Source organism: Conger conger, chromosome 15 (genome assembly GCF_963514075.1).
Source record: "Conger conger chromosome 15, fConCon1.1, whole genome shotgun sequence".
Taxonomy (NCBI): domain Eukaryota; kingdom Metazoa; phylum Chordata; class Actinopteri; order Anguilliformes; family Congridae; genus Conger; species Conger conger.
Window position 1 is genome coordinate 13355749 of NC_083774.1, and position 19194 is coordinate 13374942.

Consider the following 19194-nt stretch of genomic DNA (forward strand, 5'->3'; position numbering starts at 1 on the left):
TATCAGAGAAATTGCAGTCCAATGCAATGACAGTCATTAAATAGTTTAAAACGGCATGCTGTGGAATGAGCAGATATTCCCGATATATTCTGTGATGCTGAGATGTTCTGTTGCGTCCTGTCATTGGTGTGTTTAGAATCTAATTTGAATGTTATGGGATCGTCTTTGTTATTTTGGGAACGGGGCATTCATGGAGCACTGATTAATCCTCTTTGATGTCTACAAGCTGCCATGAGCCTGGGAATAAATCCACACACATTAAACCAGGTCTCAGAAGAGGCTGCGGCCATTTGTAATGTGTAACATTACCGTGTGTATTGTGCGGTAGGATCAGGGTGACACATCAGTCATCTTGTGGTTCAACCACATAAATGCAGGCGGCGGCATAGAGCGGTCACAGGAACGTACCAATTCAATTCTGTGAGATTCACAGGAAATTGGTACACGTTCTGTTATTTATTGGTTCACATACAATTGTATTAGTGGTGATTTAGAGTTACCATTGCTTTCAGTGTACGAAGTCCAACCTACAACCAGCCCACAGGATCATGCGAATCAATCTGGAATTGTTTGTCTGTAAAACATTAGCTAATCTTAAATATTTGCGCATCTTAAATGTTAAACATTTGGTCATCTTTAGTCTGTAATAAGGGCTTTAATAGTGGAAATAGAGCTAATGTTTGATTGAAGCACCTTAGAGAACCACAAGGAGTTTATTGTACTGTACTGTATAGGGTTTTGGAAATATATAAAAGTGTAGCCATTAGTTGTGATGAGATGACCTGAGTGAGAGGACATGTTAAGGTACAGTAGCACTCACCACCATCTTGTTTTTGGACACCCAGCAGTCGGCGGGGAAGTCCTGCAGCATGGGCACCAGGAACTGCAGGCAGCCGTCCCAGTGACACAGCAGCAGCATCATGCCGATGAGGTTCACGATGCGCACCATGGCGCTGGCCAGGTCGTAGGTCATGTGGAAGATCTGAGTGGCCCAACAGAGAGGGGGAGGCAGGTATGAAAAGGTTTGTGTGTCAACTATCCTACTGGGAAATATTTAAGGATAGTTTGTGAAGCGACATGGCTCAGGCAGTAAGAGCAGTCGTCTGGCAGTCGGAGGGTTGCCGGTTCGATCCCCCGCCCGGGCTGTGTCGAAGTGTCCCTGAGCAAGACACCTAACCCCCAAATGCTCCTGACGAGCTGGTCGGGGCCTTGCATGGCAGCCAATTGCCGTCGGTGTGTGAGTGTGTGTATGAATGGGTGAATGGAGAAGCAACAATTGTACATCGCTTTGGATAAAGACGCTATATAAATGCCTGCCATTTACTATTCAGCAGACCACAGCCCAATTAAGATCTGCAGACTACAGCCCAAATAGGATGAGCAGACCACAGCCCAATTAAGATCAGAAGACTACAGCCCAATTAAGATCAGCAGACTACAGCTCAATTAAGATCAGCAGACTACAGCCCAATTAGGATCATCAGACTACATCCCAATTAAGATCAGCAGACAACATCTCAATTAAAATCAGTGGACTACAGCTCAATTAAGATCAGTAGACTACAGCCCAATTAAGATCAGCAGACTACAGCCCAATTAAGATCACCAGACTATATCCCAATTTAGATCAGCAGACTACATCCCAATTTAGATCAGCAGAGTACATCCCAATTAAGATCAGCAGACTACAGCCCAATTAAGATCAGCAGACTACAGCCCAATTAAGATCAGCAGACTACAGGCCAATTAAGATCAGCAGACTACAGCCCAATTAAGATCAGAGATCAGCAGACTACAGGCCAATTAAGATCAGCAGACTACAGCCCAATTAAGATCAGAGATTAGCAGCCTACAGCCCAATTAAGACTGCTGCACCTGTGGCACACAGAGCTCTCCTGCTGCTCTTCCCTCTTCTCACCCCAGCTTTCATCTCTGCTCTTCAGAAACACTGACTCAGTGTTCATCCTGTTCCTCTTGTATCCATGAGATTAGAAGTGGAATATAATGGGGAGGTATGAACTCAGTGTTAATCTCACCCCTATTCTAGGCCACGGTGCCCTTAATCTGATACACGCTGTGAAATTAAAGAGAATATTCCGTTATATAACCCATTGCACATCACAAAAAAAACTGCCACGGAAATAGTACTCATAGTGGGAGCAGGGCAAAAATAATGCTTCGCTTATTAGGATGGAAATGACATAGAGTTACACAAATTACGCACTTAAAATATGAAAAAGCCAATACAACAATCACTTTTCCTAGCAAACAGGGCTATACATGTGATGTCAGCCAATTCAACACAGTAACGAATGGCAGATATTCATAAAATGATGTGCAGGTATATATTACACTTACATATACTCACCAAGCACTTTATTAGGAACTCCTGTATACCTACTTATTCATGTGATTATCTAATCAGCCAATCGTGTAGCAGCAGTGCAATGCTAGGGGTCTACAGTCCAGGCTGGTGGTGGCGGTGTAATGGTGTGGGGAATGTTTTTGTGACATACTTAGCCACTTTGTGGCAAAAGTCGTCTCAAACTGGTTTCACGGACATGACAATGAGTTCTTCAGTCGCCTCCCAAGTCACCGGATCTGAATCCAATACCTTTGGGATGTGGTAGAATGAGAGATTCACTGTGCAGCTGACAAATCTGCAGAAATTGGGTGATGCAATGATGTCAACATGGAACAGAATCTCAAAGGAATGTTGTCAACATCTTGGGGAAACCATGCCAGAAAGAACTGAGGCTGTTTTGAGAGCAAAGGGAGGCCCTACCCAGTATTAGCATAGTGTTCCTTATAAAGTAATATTCCTTATACTGCATACACTTATATAGATACACTTACTACTTATATAAGTACTGTATGAATCTATTAGTATATTACAGTATTGAGGGGAAGTTATTGTGCAAAAAAATCTGGCAGCTTAAAAAAAAAGCCACTTTTTTATATTCATATGCTGATACTGTGAATTTGAATTGCTCTACTTTAGGTATGGTCACTGTAAGGGCATGGATGGAGCCACAAGATGGCAAGTTACAGCAAAGAGTGTTAGCTGTTTGATATCTGTTAATAATTTAGCACATTATGAGGTTCGAAAACTCAGTCCTATGTGCTCTAGTTTTTGTTGCCATCACTGGCTTGATCAGATAATGTTTTTTCTAATATTTTTCTCATATATATGCTTTAAATTTATGAACCCAAGACAGTTTTGACTGATCATTTGCTTAGATTTTTCTTTGATGTCTTTATTTTACGCACATGGTTTCTACATCTATAGCCTCTTTCTAATCACTTGCTACATTGCAGAAAATTACGTCTGACTAATGAAAATTCCTGGGACTTGAATATGGAAGATTTATTTATTTATGCCATGAATAGGTGAACACAGCCATATGATCGTAAATTACACAACAGGCAAGACATTAGTATCACATTAAAGGTGATAAACAGCCTCTTTTAATTGTACTTGTGACTGGGACCCTGACCAGCATACACAGGGAGCCCCAGGTCACACCGAGTTTGGTAGTGTCCTGAGGACCACGGTTTGCACAGTTAACAATATCGCCCTCCTTGTTAAGAGAAATGCAGGGCTGTTTATAACCCTACGCTGTAGCGGGTTATGCTGAACTCGACACCCTCTGCCCCCGGATTGAGCCAGGGGAGGAATAACACGGCGGGGTGGCAGGAATCCGCCACGGCCGCGCTCGCCATCGCGTGTCATCGTCACGCGGCTCCAAACGCTCCCTTCCGGCACTTTCCTTCATGCTTCACCATTGTTCTTTCTTTTAACACCGTTGGATTGTTTTTCCGTCACGTCGAGGGAAGAGCGGGAGAGGGAGAAGCGTCTCCGGGTGCAGGGAATTGCGTGGGTGGCCGTGTTCGGGTTTCACATCGGCGTTTTCAGCAGGGCTGTTCCAGACGACGGCGCGAGCTGTCTGTCGGAGTTAGGAGACGCACCTGGGTTCACAGCGAGCCGTGGAGAAATCCCACTCTCCCCGGGCCTATCCTCAAAGCCTACCCTCAGGCACGGTGATGTCATCTAGCGCTACGAGTTACCTCCAGGAAGCTCTGCTGTCTCCCGACAGAGAGAGCACTACTCTCTCTGAAACAACCCAGATCTATTTTCATAAATCAAATTCATTATGCATTTGCACAGCAGACACCGCTATTGAGGAGACCCTATAAAGTGTAAATTGTGCATGCTATCCATTTATTCAGCAGGGTATTTACTGAGGCAATTTGGGTCAAGTAACTTGCTCAAGGGTATGCTGCCAGTGCACCATCAAGGATTGCAGTCTCATATTTATGTTATGAGTCTCATATTTTCCCAAGGCTAATAGACAAAGCCCAGCATTTCTGTATCTTAAAATAAATGGAGCTCCATCACATTAAATAAATGTAGCATATGAATAAATAATAAATTACCCCATAACAACGCAATGCTTCTATAATTTCTAGCATTGCTTTATATACCATTACTACAGTAGATTCCTGCAGCTGGAAAAAAAAACTTTCAAAAAGTGATTTTGCAACACATTGCTCAACAAAAATATTAAGGCTTTTGAACATGAAGGACACCGGATTTTAAACCACTCAAAGAGCAGCTGAGATGTCATCTTCAATAAGGGTTAACTGTTACATAGTACAAGACTAGTAGTATCGTTACCAATGGCAATATCAATGCACAAAGCTTTCTTTCCAATAACATCTGGGGAATTGCCTGTAACAGCCTAAAGTATCATGAGCAGATGCAAGGAAAAAAGATGAAGCTGTAAATGTCGGACTGTTAAATCACAGAATGAAGAGGAGCACTTTTCCAGGTCTGACTGGAATAATGCCATGCAAATCTTCACACAGCACTGGCAATATTAAATAGCAGTAGCTTTCAAATGCAGTTCAAAAGGGGGCAGATTTTCACATTAGCTCTTTTTTCTGCTCAATTCAAATACACGGGCAAAGCAAAGCGCTGTCTCATTCTTCAAGGATATCCCTTCCTGGTATATCCTCAGAGTCGGATGTACAGACATTACAAAAACGTTTTTTTTAAACTTGCAATAGAATAACAATGTTTGACATATAAAACAGTGAGGGATACTACTGAAGTATGACACTGTCATTGCTTATAAAGACTGCTGATGCTGATAGATCCAGAACAACTGGAATTTTAGCAGTCACACTATAACTGAAAACATGTTTGTAGATTTTCAAGCTTTTAAATCACAAACATATATCATAAATATTCATTCTTGGCTGAATACAAGTTTGTGGATTTTCAAGCTTTTAAATCTCAAACATGTATCATAAATATTCATTCATCCTCATTCTCATGCACACACACACACACACACACACCCTCTCTCTCACTATGCCTTTCTCTCTCTCACACACACAAGCACACGCCGTCCATGAAAATATACAGGATAGTATAGAAGCTATGATGGATCGTTATGCATTTCCTTTTAATTGATAGTGGAGTGCACTAACCTTAATTGCATTGTTATCAGCATTGATTAATGGACCCTATAAGATTCCTAGCAGAGGTCTCATAAGGTCATTGCATCCCACATTGTCAGCTATGCTGACACGTGTGATGCAGATGGAAGGTGAGAGAGTGCTCTAAAAGGACAGCAAATGCTGCTTAGTTATAATGTTGCTAAACATCTAGCGTAATTGAAACCCTGAGGATATGTGTATTGGACCTTATCCTGCACTAAGCAAATAAACAGGCTGCAGGGCTGGTTGGTGCAGAGAAGGGCTCCCCTCACTGCACCAGGCTGGGCTACAGTCAGGGGAAGCCCGCAGTCAGCACCACGGACAGTGGCAGCTCTCAGGCCAGCAGCGGGACAAGCTAGCACACAGTGGAAGAGCTAGCACTCAGTGGAAGGGCTAGCATACAGTCAAAGACCTAGCACTCCGTGGAAATGCTAGCACACAGTAGAAGAGCTAGCACACTGTGGAAGTGCTATCACACAGAGGAAGAGCTAGCACTCAGTGGAAGGGCTAGCATACAGTCAAAGACCTAGCACTCAGTGGAAATGCTAGCACACAGTAGAAGAGCTAGCACATAGTGCAAGTGCTATCATAGAGTAGAAGAGCTAGCGCTCCGCGGAAGTGCTAGCACACAGTGAAAGTGCTATCACACAATGGAAGGGCTAGCACATAGTGCAAGAGCTAGTACACAGTGGAAGTGCTAGCGCGTAGCCTGTGGACTGTGTAAAGAGTAGCTCTAAACAAATATAAAGACAGTCACTCATTGATTGCATATATCTGCATGCACTATTTAAAAAAAAATCTATTTTATTGACAAATGCAGAGAGCAAATACCTGTGTTGTTTATTATACTGGATCTATGAAACTATCCATGGAATTGTAAGAAATAAAATAAATCCATGTCAAAGAAAATGTTTGCTGCACACTTGTGGCCATGGGCATGATGTGAACATAGGATGGACCCAAAATCTATATCCTCGGACTATATTATAGATATTATAAATGCCATATAATTTGATAAATGCAGCACTCCAGTTGATGAATGTCAGAATCAGACCACATCATTGGCTTAGTACAACCAGGTCAGGTTATTAATGTTCACATTCACTTCAATGTGGTTAAAGTGACTTTTCGGCATGACGCCATTCTACTTCGGGGGCCAAAGTAAAGCGAACCAAAGCACTACCAACAATAAACCAAAGCCATTGTGCTTCCGTGCATGCCAATGAACCCGGAGAGGGATTTAAAGAACACTGAGATAAATTGGAGAAGAGTTTCCGTGAGGGTTTTCACGGGATTACATACTTATATTAATACCGCAAAAAGGTGCATTCATAGCCTTGAGGCCCTGTCATCGCAGCTGGAATGCTTCATTGTGCGTCCCATAATGCCCGATTAAACCCTTTCTTCCTCCTGCTCTTATCTCTCAAGTAGCAGTCCTTGGCCCCAAATGTTTGGTCTCCAAAGTGGGGGGCTGATTGGCCGATTTGCATGATGTGTTTATTTGCGCGGATCTCTTCGGCGGGAATGAAAGGGGGCCGTTTCCAGCGCGGGCGGCTGGCGCGGCGGCTCGTACCGCGGAGCCGTCTTATCGGAGAGCCCTGGGATTCCCGCTCTCCTCCCGTCCAGCACGCCGCAGAGCCGGGGAGCTGTAAATCTTAACAATCCCAAATGCCAGTATTAATATGGATGGACTCCTCCACTCTGCGCTATAAACAAACACAGATGGTATTCCTCCAAAGCTCCTGGCACAGAGATCAAAACCACAGATATAATTTTTTTATCATAGTGAAAATATTCTCCGTCTAATGCGTGTTATGATCTAACTTGTTAACTGTTTTTTTCTGCAAAGCGCAACGAATGCACTATTTATACATTTTATTAACAGCCAAAGCAATTAAATTGTGACATTTGCAATAAATGCCTCATAGGTATCAGATTATCGTCCTTATACGGCGTAGTTGGATAAGTTTCTCTTTTTAATATTTGTACTCAAAATACAAATATTTATTTCTTAAAATTACTTCACAATATCATTGCTTTTAGTGCAGTTGTTGCTATAAATTACCCTGAATCATCAGGCGTGTATTTAGACAGCCAGCGGAGATTGCTAGTAGGTTGCTCTCACGGATTAGTCATTAGTGCCCCGTTTGAATGCCATTTAATAACATGCTGACTAATTCAATTCAGGTCACCTCATTGTCTGCAGGGGACGATTCAAATGAGCAGGATATCCGATGAGCATTTTATTTTTATCACAGTAACGTATTATGCTGCATGCGACTGAGCTGGTAAGAGGGTACATGAGACATTGTGTCTCCCCCCCCTTCCCCACCATATGACAGATATCTGCACACCACTTAAAATGTCATTTTCTCCGGCAGTGTCATACGCCCACAGATGTCATTCTGCCTGGATAACATTGAGACAAACACTTATTTGGAAAGTGTTACGGAGCCGCCAGCATTATTAACGTATCTTCAGTCACAATGTTGGCGTCATTAGATAATGGCGTGTGATTGGGGGCTGCGGTTGTGCTCGCGTGGCTTTGTGGGTGTGATTTGTGTCATGCGCGGACGATTAATGCTGAGGCAGAAACTAAGCAATTACGCAATTGGCAGAAAGAGGAATAGTTTCAACTGACAATTAATAACGCTTCACAACGGAGTTAACTCATCTACATCTTGGAGGACATTTTGGAGAATTTGCCCAATGACTCCAAATTTGTATACCTCTCTCTCTCTCTCTCTCTCTCTCTCTCTCTCTCTCTCTCTCTCTCTCTCTCTCTCTCTCTCTCTCTCTCTCTCTCCCTGTCACATACATATAGACAGGACTATAGACAGGCATCATGCTTGGCGTTAGCATCAGTGGGGGCTTAATGCCAAATGACAGGAGTTGTCTTGCGAGAAAATGTGTGGTTGTGATTAGGGCTATCACAGGCTGTAGCAGCACCTGCAGGGACACTGCACTGCTCAATCTCGCCCTGCTTTGACACACCTTTTATAGAAAGTGACAGTCAGCCTGCTGACAGATGAAAAATAATCATTTGAGATTTTATGGCTCAAGACGTCCTGATTGGGCAACATTCTGCTTGGCATGTGTGGAAACAATCACGCTGTATTGCATGCACATACAGATTCGGAAAGTAAAGCTTTTCATGTGAATTCCACTGTGCTGGGCAATCTGACGTTGTGCTTTCACCGGCTCTGCAAACAACGTTGTTACAGATATAGGAATTCTCACAGATCTTGGAGAATAGCCAAAACAATAAAAATGTGATGTCTGTGAGAAGCCTGTGAATAAAAATGATCTCCATTGCAGCAGAATGGGACCGTTCGCCATTTTAACATCCATTAAGGCAGGCAGTGATGCTGCAGAAGCAGACTGTGTCAGTGCTGACCAAGGCCGTCAGTCCGGCAGGCCAGTACGTGATTGGCTGTGGTGTGGCCTGAGGGTGGGACAGAGGGTAGGCTTCAGCAGGATTATCCTCGTCTCATTGACTCCTCTGGTAGATTTAGTGTCTGCAGTCTGCCTACTCCAAAAACTCTGAAGCAGCGACTGTGCTGATGGGCTGCTCGTAAGATGTAGGGGGACTTTGGGGGAGAGGAGAAGCTGGCTTGCAATGTCACACAGTGACAGAGAATGTTGCAGCCATGAGATGACACACACATTACATTATATTACATTATTGGCATTTGGCAGATGCTCTTATCCAGAGCGACGTACAGTTGATTAGACTAAGCAGGAGACAATCCTTCTCTGGAGCAATACAGGGTTAAGGGCCTTGCTCAAGGGCCCAACGGCTGTGTGGATCTTATTGTGGCTACACCAGGATTAGAACCACTGACCTTGCGTGTCCCAGTCATTTACCTTAACCACTACGCTACAGGCCACACAATTATGACATTTGAATTGAGCAAAAAGAAAAAATAAGGGACAATTATTGAGATATACTAATGAATATATGAAGCCAATCAGTAGCATTTTGGTACTCAGTAAATAAGCTGAGTCAGTACACATAGAACTGACAAGTGTACTTAAAAATACATGTACTTTCCAAAGAATGACCAAAAGTCTATGATTCCTCGAAGAATGGAACATGTAGATATTATCATATACAGTAGACACAACTGGACTTCACTGCTCCTTTGACATGCAGCTTTAACACACAGCTGTGGATGTCTAATACTAGCTTTCACAAACACTCCCATCAGTTCGTAAGCAGTCAATGTGCCCGTCTATCTAATTATGAGTCAAAAGGACGACCATTCAGCTTTGAATAGCTGCTACGACAACAGTCTGTTGCATGTTAAAAGGTCTTTGGTTATTAATCACAAAAAGTTATGTTTGAAGAAAACAAATCTGTGGGCAGTGTGAAGAAATAAACTGCCAAGGAAATCAAAGCTACCCCTCTGCTAATCCTGGAGGGATTCCGTACATGTGAGCTGGCAGTCGGAACTTTCCTCTATAAATGAACATCGCACCAGTTAGCCATTTCTGACAGCATACTTCCTCTCGCTAATAGCTTGTGCGTGCATTACCCAATTGAGGGCCGGGCACGTGGCAGATTATTACTGAAATGATTTCCCTAATTTTCTAAAGATAGCTCATTTTGCTGTTGTTTCCTCTTGGCTCCAGCATTGCATGTTTCTGTGTTCGCTCCACATTACACTGCCAGCATAATTGCAGCATCCACAGCCAAATAAGACAAAGGCTAAAGCCGTACTGGAGATAGGGAACGACAAGCGACAGCCTAACATTCAAACTGTGGGAAATGTCAATATGTGTTTCCCTTTAGTAATAAATCTGAATAAATTAAGCAAATTATCAACGTGTACATTTGTGGCTTGTTACTATTGGATGATAGTGTCCCAAAAGTTATTGCTTTCAAAATCACCCTGTCTGCCAGGAATGGTTCAGAAAAGGGTCCATATTAGAAAAGCACCACAGCTGACTCTCTGGCTAAAAATCTGGGTTGTTTTTTATTGCAGGCCTTTCATGTCCCTGCCAGGTGCTTTCATGTTGCATTCTCACTGAGCAGTGGCCAGCAGTCAAGATGACCTTGTTACCACACTTCAGGAACATAATAGTCCTTCAACCTTAACAAACACTTCATGAAATGGCTGCCATATTAAATTGACATTAATATGGTAAAAGTACTGCTCCATCCAAATGGCTAGCAAATACAGTAGATACCAGGTTAATTATAAGACAGGTTCCTAAAAACTTCAGTGTTCTTACAAGATGATAGACATGTATGGATATTGTTAATAACAGAATGGTGTGTTTTAGAAAATATGCAGAGAAATAATGTGCAGACTTTTTTGATTTTGCATGGTACATATGTATGGTTGTAAAAATAATGATTTTAACCTTTTTGTGGTCACACATTCATTCTCTTGTGCCCCACAGAACACATCACATAGAGTAAGGCAAAGTTTTAGCTGTTAATGTAATCTGTGATCACATGATCTTTAATCTCTTTTTGCCTACCTCCTCCCATTGGTGGATGTAGCGGATGAGTCTGGAGAGGCGGAGCAGACGTAGCAGACTCAGGATCTTGGTGAACCGGACGATCCGCAGGGCGCGGGCCGTCTTGTAGAAGTCCGAATTTATGCGTGTCTCCACGATGAGGAAGATGTAGTCCACGGGGATGGAGGAGATGAAGTCCACCACGAACCAGCTCCGCAGGTACTTGATCTTGATCTGCTGGGGGTCCAGGATGATCTCGGTGTTGTCCTCCTTCACTATGCCCGTGCGGAAGTTCAGCACCAGGTCGATGAGGAAGAAGGTGTCCGACACCACGTTGAAGACGATCCAGGGTGGCGTGTGCTCGTCCTTGAAGAAGGTGATGCCCACGGGGATGATGATCAGGTTACCCACCATGAGCAGCAGCATGGTCAGGTCCCAGTAAAACCTGCCGGGGAGGAGAACAGGCAGGAATCAAGGTGACAGAGATGAGGGAGGTGGCGGAGGCAGGAGAGGTGACAGCGTTTGGGGAGGTGTAGGAGGTAGGAGAGGTGACAGAGTTGAGAGAGGAAGTGGAGGCAGGAGAGGTGTCAGAGTTGGGGAAGGTGACTGACTGTCCTAACAGTCATGGAGATGGAGATCATGGAGGTGATGGGGTTGTGGATGACTGCTTAATATAAAATACATGTCTAAACTAACTGAACTACACTTAACAAGAAGAGTGTCAAGCCATTTTAAGTAGCCTTTTCTTGTGTAACCCACTTTGGATTCATTATTTTTGAACCATGTGAAGCCCCTGCAACACTTATTTTGCTCAAAATGCAGCCAATCCGCTCAGATAATTACTCACAGACTGTACCAACTGACATGGAAACTAGTGCATGTTGACGTCAGCTGTCCACAGACAAACAGCATGGGAAATGTCAATAGACAACTGTCACGTCTATTGCTCATCTGCAACTCTAACAAAGAAAGACAAAGGGCAGAAAAGGCATTTTATCCTCAGTGTCAATGTGTTTGGTTATAAATTGAAGCCCACTTCAGCTTTATAATTAACTGCAGATTGATTTTGCTGAATGAAGGATGGTCTATCCTTGTTCTCTTTATGGATTGTGGGAAGAGTGAAGTTCAGCATTTTGAGCCTGTCTCCTGGGTTGGATTCCTCACAGAAGTGTACTTCATCCATAAAAATCCATCACAGAGCAGAACCAATTTAGAGCAGTGAGCCAGAATAAATGAAAAGATCCCATTCGCCATGCTGATAGTCTTTCACTGGAAGGGAAAATCCAAATCCCAAGTCAAAAGATTATTTTTGAGGTGGACAATTTTCAGTGTTGGGAATGCATTTTAATAGCAGTGAGACTATGTTACCTGTGTATTTACTGTAGATAGTGTGTGCTGGTGTTAATTTAATACTGGTTTGCATAAACGAAACAGAAACAGGCACAAGCATTTGGAAAATGCACAGTCATGCAGGCCCATGGACGCACGTACAATCATGCAAAGTACTTGGTAATGTAGGCCCTAAGGCCAGGTGGCAAGTCACATAATTAATTAAATTAAACAATGCTGTACAACAAAGAGTGAGACCACACTGGTGGGGGTGGGGGAACTGTGGGCTTCGGTTCTTCCAATTAGTGGTTTCTTCTTTTATTGTAAATAATCTGGTAAAAAATGTGGTCATAGCTCATAGGTAATAACATCTGTCTTTGTGGTGTGTGGGCTTTGTCCTAACCAGGCCCCTATGCAGACACACTCATTCAATACAAATGCGATGCACATATCAAACCAGCGACTTGAAATCATTCAGGATATCCCATGTTTCAATACGCTGTTCCCTATACTGTATTTAGTAAAACAGTCAAACTCGACAGCATATCTGATTTGGAGATTAGGAGTAGCAGCAAAAATTGCGGAAAGCTGAGAGAAATAATGTGTATGCTAGCAAAGACATTTGTATCTGCTCCGAGTTCTCCTACTCACTGAAAATTGACATGACACCTGTTCCAATATGTCAACTGTGTGACAGTTCCCTCAGCTGGTGTGCAATTGTGTATTATAACTGGGTCACCCTAAAGTACACAGACATCTGCAGGTAAAATTTACAATCCTGTCAAGCAGGGAACGGGTAAAGACAAGGGAGCTGTCTCCCATTTTCCCTCTGAGCCTTGATGAAAGAAAAGGCTGGACAAACTCCTGTCAGATTCCCCTAAGAAGGCAAGACATACACACCTGTCTGAGTCACACCTGTTATGCGTTTGCAAACGCCTAATATAATGTAGTGTGTATGTGTGTGTGTGTGTGTGTGTGTGTGTGTGAGGATGTATCAGTGTTTGCATTTGTATGTTGGTCTGTAGGTTTTTTTATTTTTTTGTGTGGGTATATCAACACATATTTCTGCATGTATACATATTTGGTTTCAGCTTTGATGCTGCCCCACTAAAACGGACATCAGTTCATTGTTATATAATAGGGATTATTTTACCATATTATGAACTGAATTGCTCTATTAATGGGAGAAACAGAGGCGAAGGAAAACACATCTGACGGGTCTACATTTGCCCCCCGTGTGACTCCACAAACAAACACTGCCTGCGATATGAATAAAATATGAATTTTAAATAAAATAACAGGCTGTCTGGACCCAAAACCATGCAGTCCTGAGCCCTGGTCATCACACCTGGTGATAATGGAAGCCTTGATATATGGGCATCCGCCAAACATGTTCACCTTCACTGTGCCCCCAGCAACAGGGCATGGGGAGCTATTCTGCCCAGTATTTTGTGTCTGCACTCTAAAATGGCCGGCGTTAATTCAACTCTAACAGAGTACATATGGTCTAATTGGGAACTCTGAACATTGTACTGCATCTGCTGTTGGAGGGTGCAATGACTCAGTGGTTATGACTACACACCTTAGCTGTGAGGTGTTATTCATAGCTGCTAGCTGATGTTATACAAGAATAATGGGGTTGTCTTTGTATTAGTCATTTGACATTGTCAGACAAATACCTGGAGAGAACAGAAACAAGTGCATTGGGAGGTGGTCCCCTTTAAAACTACATCTCACTGACTGAATGAGGACAAAAAGGCTTGCACTACCTTACAAAACATTGACCGTGCTCCCCCATATACAATAACCGCTTTAACTTTCTGTGCAATGGTTTCATTTATGGTGTGAGTCATCATTCTGAACCTGCAAAAGTTCTATTTAATAAAGTGAAGCCACGGTTGGGAAGACAAACTTAATAGTATTTGAGCAGCCAGTCAAGACAATACATTACACTACGTTACAGTTATTTAGCTGAAAGTTTTATCCAAAGCGACGTACATTTGATTAGACTAAGCAGGGGCCAATCCCCCTGGAACAACGTGGGGTTAGGGGCTTTGCTCAAGGGCTACACCGGGGCTTGAACTACCAACCTTCTGGGTCCCAGTTATGTACCCTAGCGTCTAGGCTACAGGCAAAGGACAATGCTTCAGAAAAGCTGTCCTGCTCTATGCCTGAGTAAGTTGCCTCAGGTCATATGAGCTCACTGCACTGCTGAATTACACTGTTTGCCCAGCCTATAGTAAGAGCATCACATCAGCACCACAGGGGCAAGCAACTAATTGGACAGGATTAGAAGCTAGTGTCTGGCATTACATTTTCATGGTGGATTGTCAGAAAGATAGAGGGAAGACAGACTATACTACAGTAAGGTATGCACTTTAAAGCTATGCCCAGAGATTGCAATTAACATCAGCTGTGTATGCAGGCATTAACCTGGACAGCCTATACTCCCACGGGCAACATCTTAAAAGCAAACACTCCCCGCGTCTGTGCAAATAACTTGTCGATATAAACACACAGGAGTCCATTTGACAGCCCCCCCCTCCCCCCCCACACCCCCCTCCCCCTTCCAACGAGGACCAAATGAAGTAAGAGTAAGGGAAGAGAAGCAGGTTAAAAGGGTTAATCCCATTTTTGTTGACATCCACTCAAATGTACTGCCGTGGCGGCTAAGCGCAGCCGGCAGGCACGCTGTGAGCCTATCGCCACCACCGCGGTTCCACGCGCAGGCGGCTAAATTTAGTACAGACACCCTGTTTTATCATTCTAAACACTGCCGCTATCAGAAGAAGATTTCGCCGGAAGGAAAGCAAATCTCTTCAACCTGGAGGTGAGAGAAAACAGATGAATTTGCTAAGCGCATACGGGGGATAGAGGAAAAATCGATGGGAAAAGTAACCCTTACCCAACGTTGCAAAAAAGAGGGCCTCCATTAATAAGATTACAGGGTAGGGTTGGACTGATCTATTACGTATCTAATTTATCAGCAAAGCACTGAAGTGCTTCTTTGTTGGCAAAAGTACCGTCCGCTATACTTTGAAAAATAAAAGTTTTTAATTGTCTCAGACCTTTGAAGAGGATCCTGGCTTTGAAGTGTTTGGCTTTTTAAAAACTTGTGTGAGGCTGTTCGGTGACACATCCAACTAATGCACCCATTCTTAATACAATGACGTTTTCCCCAGCAATAACAGTTTTCGTTTCCTAATATTCCTCTTTTGAAGTTGAATTAATACAGCTGTCATTTGTATGCTACATGGATTTTAGTGAGAATAAAGCGGTACAATTTTCAGAGCCTCACTGTTAGGTTTGTGAAGATAAGTTGCATAAGTATTTAGTACTAGTGGGCTCTGTTATGCATTCTTCATTCAAACATTGTTAAATGAAACGTGTATCCTGTTTACTACCTTAATTTGAGACTACTGTGGCCACATTAAAATGCTCATGTCATTCCCTTACATCTAATTTATTTTTTTTTTAAAGTATTTGGTGCTTTGTGTGATTTCTGCCTTTTTTTTTTTTTACTAAATATCCCTTTAAAGATATGTGTTCTCACAGGTTACATACCTATGCGATGCTGTCCAGGTGAAAGAAATCCTGACTTGTGGTGATTTATGGTGTGACAGGGATCATTTGCACCTTTCACCGCAGTGACGGGAGGTTGCCTAGCTGGGGTTCGCTCTCTGTTTGAGCAGTAAAATAGCGAGTTATTACTATCGGCCGCCTCCTCAGTCAGGGTGAGCTACACATACTGCTGGGTACAGGCAATAGCCGGGGGTGGGCTGCAATGTCAATGTTCAGGGAATGCTTTTAACCGGAGAGTCAGGAAATAGAAGAGTGGGCGGAAGAGAGAGAGAGTGTGTGAGAGAGAGAGGGAGAGTGTGAGAGAGATGGTGAACACATGGGAGATTCCCTGGGTACAGCGTCTCGCCGATTTGTACAGAAGGAGCACCTGGTGCATTATATTACATTACATTACATGTCATTTGGCTGATGCTCTTATCCAGAGCGACGTACAGTTGATTAGACTAAGCAGGAGACAATCCTCCCCTGGAGCAATGCAGGGTTAAGGGCCTTGCTCAAGGGCCCAACGGCTGTGTGGTTCTTATTGTGGCTACACCGGGGATCGAACCACCGACCTTGCGGGTCCCAGTCATGTACCTTATCCACTCGGCTACAAGAGCCGAGTGTAAGTGCTCTGTCCTTGCCCACTGCCCGGGGTCTACTGCCTGGGGTCTACTGCCACGGGGTCAGAGCGCAGGAGACTTGGTGTCCAGGCGAAAAGGAGGCTGAGCAAGGGCTTGCTGGCACATGTGTACTTTTGCTTATTTAGCAAGTCTTATCTACTGTATGTCCCAGGCAATGGCACCATTTTGAGAGGTCAGCCATTACCAGCTGTCGAATGCTGTATCAGTGTCTGTGTGAGAAAGAAAAAGCAAAGGCTTAGCTGACAGTGAAAAATGAAATAAGGAGTATAATTTTCTGCATAAGCTACAAAACAGTTCCATGCTTTTAACTTCAGGGAACAACAATTCCTCATACAAAACTGCTCCATTCAGTAACATGCAACATTAATAGACTGAAAAGCTACAATTTTCAATGGGAATTGACCTGAATGACAAATGACATGAAACAATCCCTCGTAGACATGCTTAGTGAAGAAAAATGAGGATTTCCCTATGGAGGGGGGGGGAAATGAAATCCATTTTCCATTACGATGGCACTCTTAATCCAGTAACCTGTCTGACTGCTAAATACCCAACATGTAACATGAGTAGGCCAAACACACTGACTGAGAAAATGTCCTGTGAATCCAGAAAGGCAGAAAGAAAAAAACACTTTTTTATCTGTGTGCTGAAACCCACACTCCCATCACACGGGTGACATCTGACACACATCCATCTAATGGAACAGAATAGGCCTCGTATAGTTTTTAAAACATCGTCCTCACCGGCAGTGTTAATGGAGAGAATGAAAGCTGCATTTAGAGAAGGATGAATGAGTGATGCTGAGACACAAAACAGGAACCCTGCGGCTTCGACGCGCCTTGAATCGGTGCGGTGCGTCCGGTGCGGGGGCGTCTGAAATGAGCAGGGCTGCTACGGATGTGTACATCAGCAGAGATAAAGGATGGTGAGGGGGACTGGTGTGTGTCCAGCCCAGAGTCAGACATGGGGCAGGAGGGTGGGGACTGGTGTGTGTCCAGCCCAGAGTCAGACATGGGGCAGGAGGGTGGGGACTGGTGTGTGTCCAGCCATGGGGAGAGGGAGTGGGGGACTGGTGTGTGTCCAGCCCAGAGTGAGACATTGGGCAGGAGGGTGGGGACTGGTGTGTGTCCAGCCCAGAGTGAGACATTGGGCAGGAGGGTGGGGACTGGTGTGTGTGTCCAGCCCAGACTGGGAGACATGGGGAGAGGGGGCAGACCTAGCTTTGTCAGCTGGAGAAAATCAGAGCTGCGGTTGGATCAGGCAGCAAAGGGAGGGGTTTCTGCACATGAAGACGAATCAGACAGCAAAGCAGAGGTCTGCTTGGCTCAATACTGTTTACGAATCAGCTCCAGGTATGGAAAAAACATTTAAATAAGTGTTACACAGAATAAACACACACACACTCACACACACATGCATGAGCACACACACACGAACACAGTTTTGCTCCCCTAAAATTCAGGAACTAGGTATTAAAAGAGCCTTACGTGGATCACCAAATATAAATACAGTCATTATTATTAATAAAATAAAATAAATTACTGCCTGCAGTTTAAGCTCACATTCACTGTTCTAAATCCAAATGCGCTGGAGTATAAAGGCAGGAACTGTGTCACTGTCCCAATACTTTTGCATTTTACTATGCAAAACATGAGCATAGTTCATATACACGCCCTTCCTTTGGCACCACTCTTTCCACTTTCCAAATAAGCTATAGATGCAGATAATTTAGTTTTATACAGATGCGGACAGGTTTTTATCTGCATAACGCTAATATTCACATGAAACTATCAAATTTGCTTGAATCCCAGTAATAGTCACAATTTGTATTGTGGATAACTTTGTCATGGTTCTCGTGTATGAAAATCAAAAAATATGGTAAGACTAACAAACTGTAAAGACGTCAGAAGTGCAGATAACAGACACGTGTGTGACTGATGTGGGCCAGAGACGGGCTGAAGCGTTCCTTTTTCCTATTAAGGAAATGCTGTATCGATCGATGCAATCTCGCGGGCAGCAAGTCTGGAGGTGACAGATTACCATCGCATGATGATGCCGTGCTCTAACAGGCCCAGATGTCATTCGATGTGTTTTAGGACTATGAATCACGGCTGGACTAAATACTCGACGAGAGAGGGAAAAAACTGACGTGAAAAAGCACATCTATACTCAAAGCCAGGGTGGCCTCCTGTCCCATGTGGAGCTGTTCAATCACTCTGCCGCATTTCCCCCCCCCACCGCCATTTCCCCTCCTCCTTCCATTAAATAAATTGTGTGCCAATAATCTCTTCTGATGTATGCTCCTAATATGCTCAGATGGGCATGGCAGCCTATTTTGATTACCCCGCTGTCAAGCCCCTCTAGCGCATTCGGTAATCCCCTTCCCAACATAAAAACGGCCTCAATTCATACAGGGATAAATCACCAATGCGTGGAGAAAACAGACGGTTTCCCTGTGTGGTTCCCCTCCCTTGTTGGGGGGGGGGGGGGGTATGTTTGGTGATGTTTTAGATTTCTTTGGTGAGGAAGTGAGCCGTACCTCTATTTCTATTGCTTCTATTTTCAATAACTCATACAATTAGAGGATGGAGGCCCCAGGGGAATCCAACGTTTCTGTCCAACGTGACCCGAATCAGTGTTTATCAATTTCACAGTGGGGAAATGATACCATTCGATCTACTGCACA

The 19194-nt window shown here is 43.7% G+C and overlaps 1 protein-coding gene across 1 annotated transcript in view; it reads right to left on the reverse strand.

Annotated features, from left to right (window-relative positions):
* Nucleotides 1–19194, reverse strand: part of LOC133111916 (potassium/sodium hyperpolarization-activated cyclic nucleotide-gated channel 1-like) — a 50803-nt gene that overhangs the window by 23473 nt on the left and 8136 nt on the right. Inside the window, exons 2-3 of the mRNA XM_061222554.1 lie at nucleotides 10996–11419; nucleotides 821–982 (exon numbers count right to left, since the gene is read on the reverse strand). Of these exons, the coding sequence (XP_061078538.1) occupies nucleotides 821–982; nucleotides 10996–11419 (586 nt within the window). The remainder of the gene's footprint in view (nucleotides 1–820; nucleotides 983–10995; nucleotides 11420–19194) is intronic.